Genomic DNA, 3,888 nt, shown 5'->3' with positions numbered 1-3,888 from the left:
TAACACAACAATTGGTGGTCTTGACAAACTATTGTGGAGAGGGGGGCTTCATTGAGTGGGGCTTTTTTTTTACAAATCCTGACAGGTCTCCCCATATTTTCAGGATAGCTCATCGGTATAACTAAACCAACAGGTGTTTTGACCTCGCCCTGTACCGGACTGTTATCGACGGGGGGCTGCAGGGTTGCGTCCCTGCAGCTAATTGCGCAGAGCGCGTGCGGTTAAGTAGGTGGTAAGGTATCCTGCGGGATAGCATGTCAGCAGGCTATTCTTACACACACACCCGTACACGTATCTTGGTCTTGTCCTCGCCCTGAGTCAGCAAGGTGTTGCACCTGATGGATTAGCAGCTCGGGCTCACCTCATGATTACAGGTTCAGAGGAGTCACTGAGGGGCGGCAGTGAGGGGGATGAAAACAGACGACCAGGCCACACAAACTCTCTTTTTAAAAAATCACAACAGTATTTATTGATGGAAACGACTCATGAGTTTTGCATTTGTACAGATACACATATACACACACATATTCCCCCCCCCCCCCCCCCCCTCTCCTGGGGCACCGACACAGACATTGGTAGGTCGATCATCAAGTCACCCGTCCACTAATATTATATGAATCCATACGTACACATCTCTATTACCCTGGTTGAGTTTCCTGGACGATGGGACAAGGTAAAAAAAAAAACATCTTTAAAAAGTATTTACAGACTCACAGAACATTAATTTAGCAACACACATTACAACGAGTAGCTGTGAAAAGTCACGGTAACATCATAAAAAACACTTTTCTGATTTTGTTTTTGATACTGAAAGAAATCGAGGTTATTTATGTTCTCTGTTTGTGATATAAATGCAATACTTTTGACTGAAAATAAACAAAAACTTCATAACGTTTTTTGTCATCAAAAAAGAAGCAGCAAAGTTGCAGCAAACATTTTGTTTTGCTCCTGTCAAAAATGAAGAGCATAGTTTCGGCCCGGGGCCAAACATCATAGCGATTGCAGACATTCCTAACCGTTCAAACCGTCAACACCGAGCCCATCCTTCATCTTGGCGCCCTCTCGGAGTCTTCCCTGGTCCACACTGGACCAGTCTGTCCCTCCTCCCTCATCCACCCAATAGTCTCTTTAAACCACAACCACAACAACCACAACACAACTGAAATCACCGTCTTCACACGTAGTCCTTCCTCTCGAAGCCGGGCGCCGGGGCGGAGCGCGGCGCCGAGTAGGCCATGCGCGACGGGTTGTACCGGGTCTCCGCGGGGGGGCAGGTGCAGCACAGCAGCGCCCCCCCCAGTATCAGCATGGCGGCGGCCGCCCAGCCGATGTACAGCGCGGCACCCAGCTCCCGGCGCTGCGCGTCGGTGATCAGCGGGTTGTAGAAGTCCCTGATGATGGTGTTGGCCGACCACGACACGGGGATGAGCTGCATCACGCCCGACACGATGAAGAAAACCCCGGAGACGATCATCACCTTGCTCTTGGACGCCTCGTCCTCGATGCAGTTGGTGCACTTGGCGCCGGCGATGCCGATGAGCACGGCCAGGATGGCCACCAGGATGGCGATGATGGTGAGGGCGCGGGCCGCCTGCAGGTCCTGGGACAGAGCCAGCATGGAGTCGTAGACCTTGCACTGCATCTGGCCCGTGCTCTGCACCACGCAGGTCATCCACAGGCCCTCCCAGATGATCTGCGCCGTCACGATGTTGCTGCCGATGAAGGCCGTCACGCGCCACATGGGCAGCGCGCACGACACGATGGCGATGACCCATCCCAGGATGCACAGGGCGATCCCGATCAGCTCCAGGCCTGCCGACATGGCGTCTGGTCTGCCTGGTCTCCGATGGGTCTGATGTGTCGAGTGCCGGTGGTGGAGGCGGTGGTGGTGGTGGAGGTGGTGGTGGTGGTGGAGGCGGTGGTGGAGGCGGTGGTGGTGGCGGTGGTGGTGGTGGTGGAGGTGGTGGTGGTGGGTGGGGGAGCAACCGACGAGTCAGCTAGTAGAGAGGGAAGCCTGGTTTTGTCCGTGCGCTGTCCATGATCTGCATGCTGGAGTTCACTGTGCTAACTTTATAGGTAGGTCAGGTAAAAGGGGCAGAGCTTCAGGCGGTGACGTCACAGCCAGGGGAGAAAGAGTATGCTTTCATGGAACTGGGAGGCTCTCTGCTATCAGCTTACTGAGACTGGACAAAGGAATGGACTCCTTCCTGCGCTGGCCATTGCTCCAACTATAGCAGACAGGGCTGGAGGAACATGATGACGTTGTATTCCTCGTGTTCAGGAGGGTGTCTAGTTGGTGTCATTTCAATCAGGTTCAATGTTTTATGTTCTAGAGAAGTGTAAGTGTATTTTTTATGTTTTCCTCTGTATCTGAGAGGATCAGTGTGTTTTGGCCCCTGGGACACAGTCTGAGAGACACAGAGGGGGGGCTGAGAGACACAGAGAGGTACGGGGTTGATTAAGTTCAGCAGTGGATAAAAGTCGATGTTCCCATGTTTTGCTTTGGTTCATGAGTCTCTCTGGTCGCTCAGAACAAAGGACTGCTGTGAGTTTTCAGATTTGATACCAAACACGCTTATTAATTGATCATTCAGTGAACTGTAAATAAGCAAGGCAAATGATGGAGTAAAGTCTCCGATTGGATTGTAGTGGATGTCTGTTGCTATCGGCATGTGTTTGCTAGCAACATCCTTTGGACAACCCTGGTCATGGTGAAACTTAACCCCACCGCCTTAGCTCCCCAATTATTTTTTGGAAAATAATAATTTCCATCCAACTCCCTTCAATCTATTTTTTTCCACTCCTGAAGTTAAAACAACCCACCTGTCTGTCTGGCGTTCTGTCCTCCAGCTCCGTCCATCCGTGATTCGAGTGCCCTTGAGATTCCTCGGGGTCGGGCGGTTTTCCTTGTGGCCCAGTAACCAAGGCAACGGAGCATGCCCCCCAAACATTCTATGACCCAATGTTGACAAGCACACCCCCTAGCACTCGCCCCTACCCCCCTTCCCCCATCGACAGAATGAAACAGCCTCATTGTTTGAACAGAGGGTGGAGATAAAATAAAAGGTACCTGTAATCATGGAGGCTGAAGACATATGGGAGACAGTGGAGTTGGGGGAGGAGGGGGGGGGGGCTGAGAGACACAGAGAGGGACTGGGTTGATTAAGTTCAGCAGTGGATAAAAGTCGATGTTCCCATGTTTTGCTTTGGTTCATGAGTCAGTCTTGTAGCTCAGAACTGAGGAATGCTGTGAGTTTTGAGATTTTATACCAAACACGCTTATTAATTGATCATTCAGTGAACTGTAAATAAGCAAGACAAATGGTTGGGTAAAGTAAAACCTTGCAGTTCTTGTTGTACACATCAGACTATGAAGAACACCTCTGTTTCCCTAAATTTGGATTTCAATATTGAAAAATAGGGTTTTCAAACTTTTAAAGTGTGCTAAAAGATACCAACCCAGGAGAGCTAGACTCACTCCAAGTATCTCCATGACAACAACATTCATTTTGAGAATATTTCTCTGTGTGATGCTGCTACTTGTTTGAAGATGGCTTCTCCGGCGTTTGCCTTTCTTGGACATGGCTACTTCTAATCGGAAGGAAGTCTGGCAGTTTATTCACTGATGAAAGGGGTTCAAATGTTTTCCACAAATACTTTGAATGCCCAGCTTTCCCCAAACGGTTCGGGGTGAGGAAGAGTGCAAACAAGCAGTGAGTAGCTCAGGTCTGAAGCAGTTAACGGTTAACAGACTGAATGGTAGTTGCTGGTGAATGAATGATAATCAGTAGAAGACAAATAAGAGTTCACGTCTTCAAGCCACACAAGTCTGGAGTCCTTTTCTAACAATGGGGTGGTAGAGTTGGTTCTCAAGTTTATTTCAATGTT

General features: G+C 49.7%; 1 protein-coding gene across 1 annotated transcript; it reads right to left on the bottom strand.

Annotated features, from left to right (window-relative positions):
- Positions 1–439: 439 nt before the first annotated feature.
- LOC115528761 (claudin-3) lies at positions 440–2,841 on the bottom strand. Its single transcript, XM_030337061.1, has one exon. The coding sequence runs from the start codon at positions 1,820–1,822 to the stop codon at positions 1,175–1,177; it is 648 nt and encodes a 215-aa protein (XP_030192921.1). The 5' UTR covers positions 1,823–2,841; the 3' UTR covers positions 440–1,174.
- Between the last annotated feature and the right edge of the window lie 1,047 nt (positions 2,842–3,888).

The sequence above is a fragment of the Gadus morhua genome, chromosome 16 (assembly GCF_902167405.1).
Source record: "Gadus morhua chromosome 16, gadMor3.0, whole genome shotgun sequence".
NCBI classification, from domain to species: domain Eukaryota; kingdom Metazoa; phylum Chordata; class Actinopteri; order Gadiformes; family Gadidae; genus Gadus; species Gadus morhua.
Note: the sequence above shows the minus strand (reverse complement) of the source record. Positions and strands in the feature narration are given on the sequence as shown.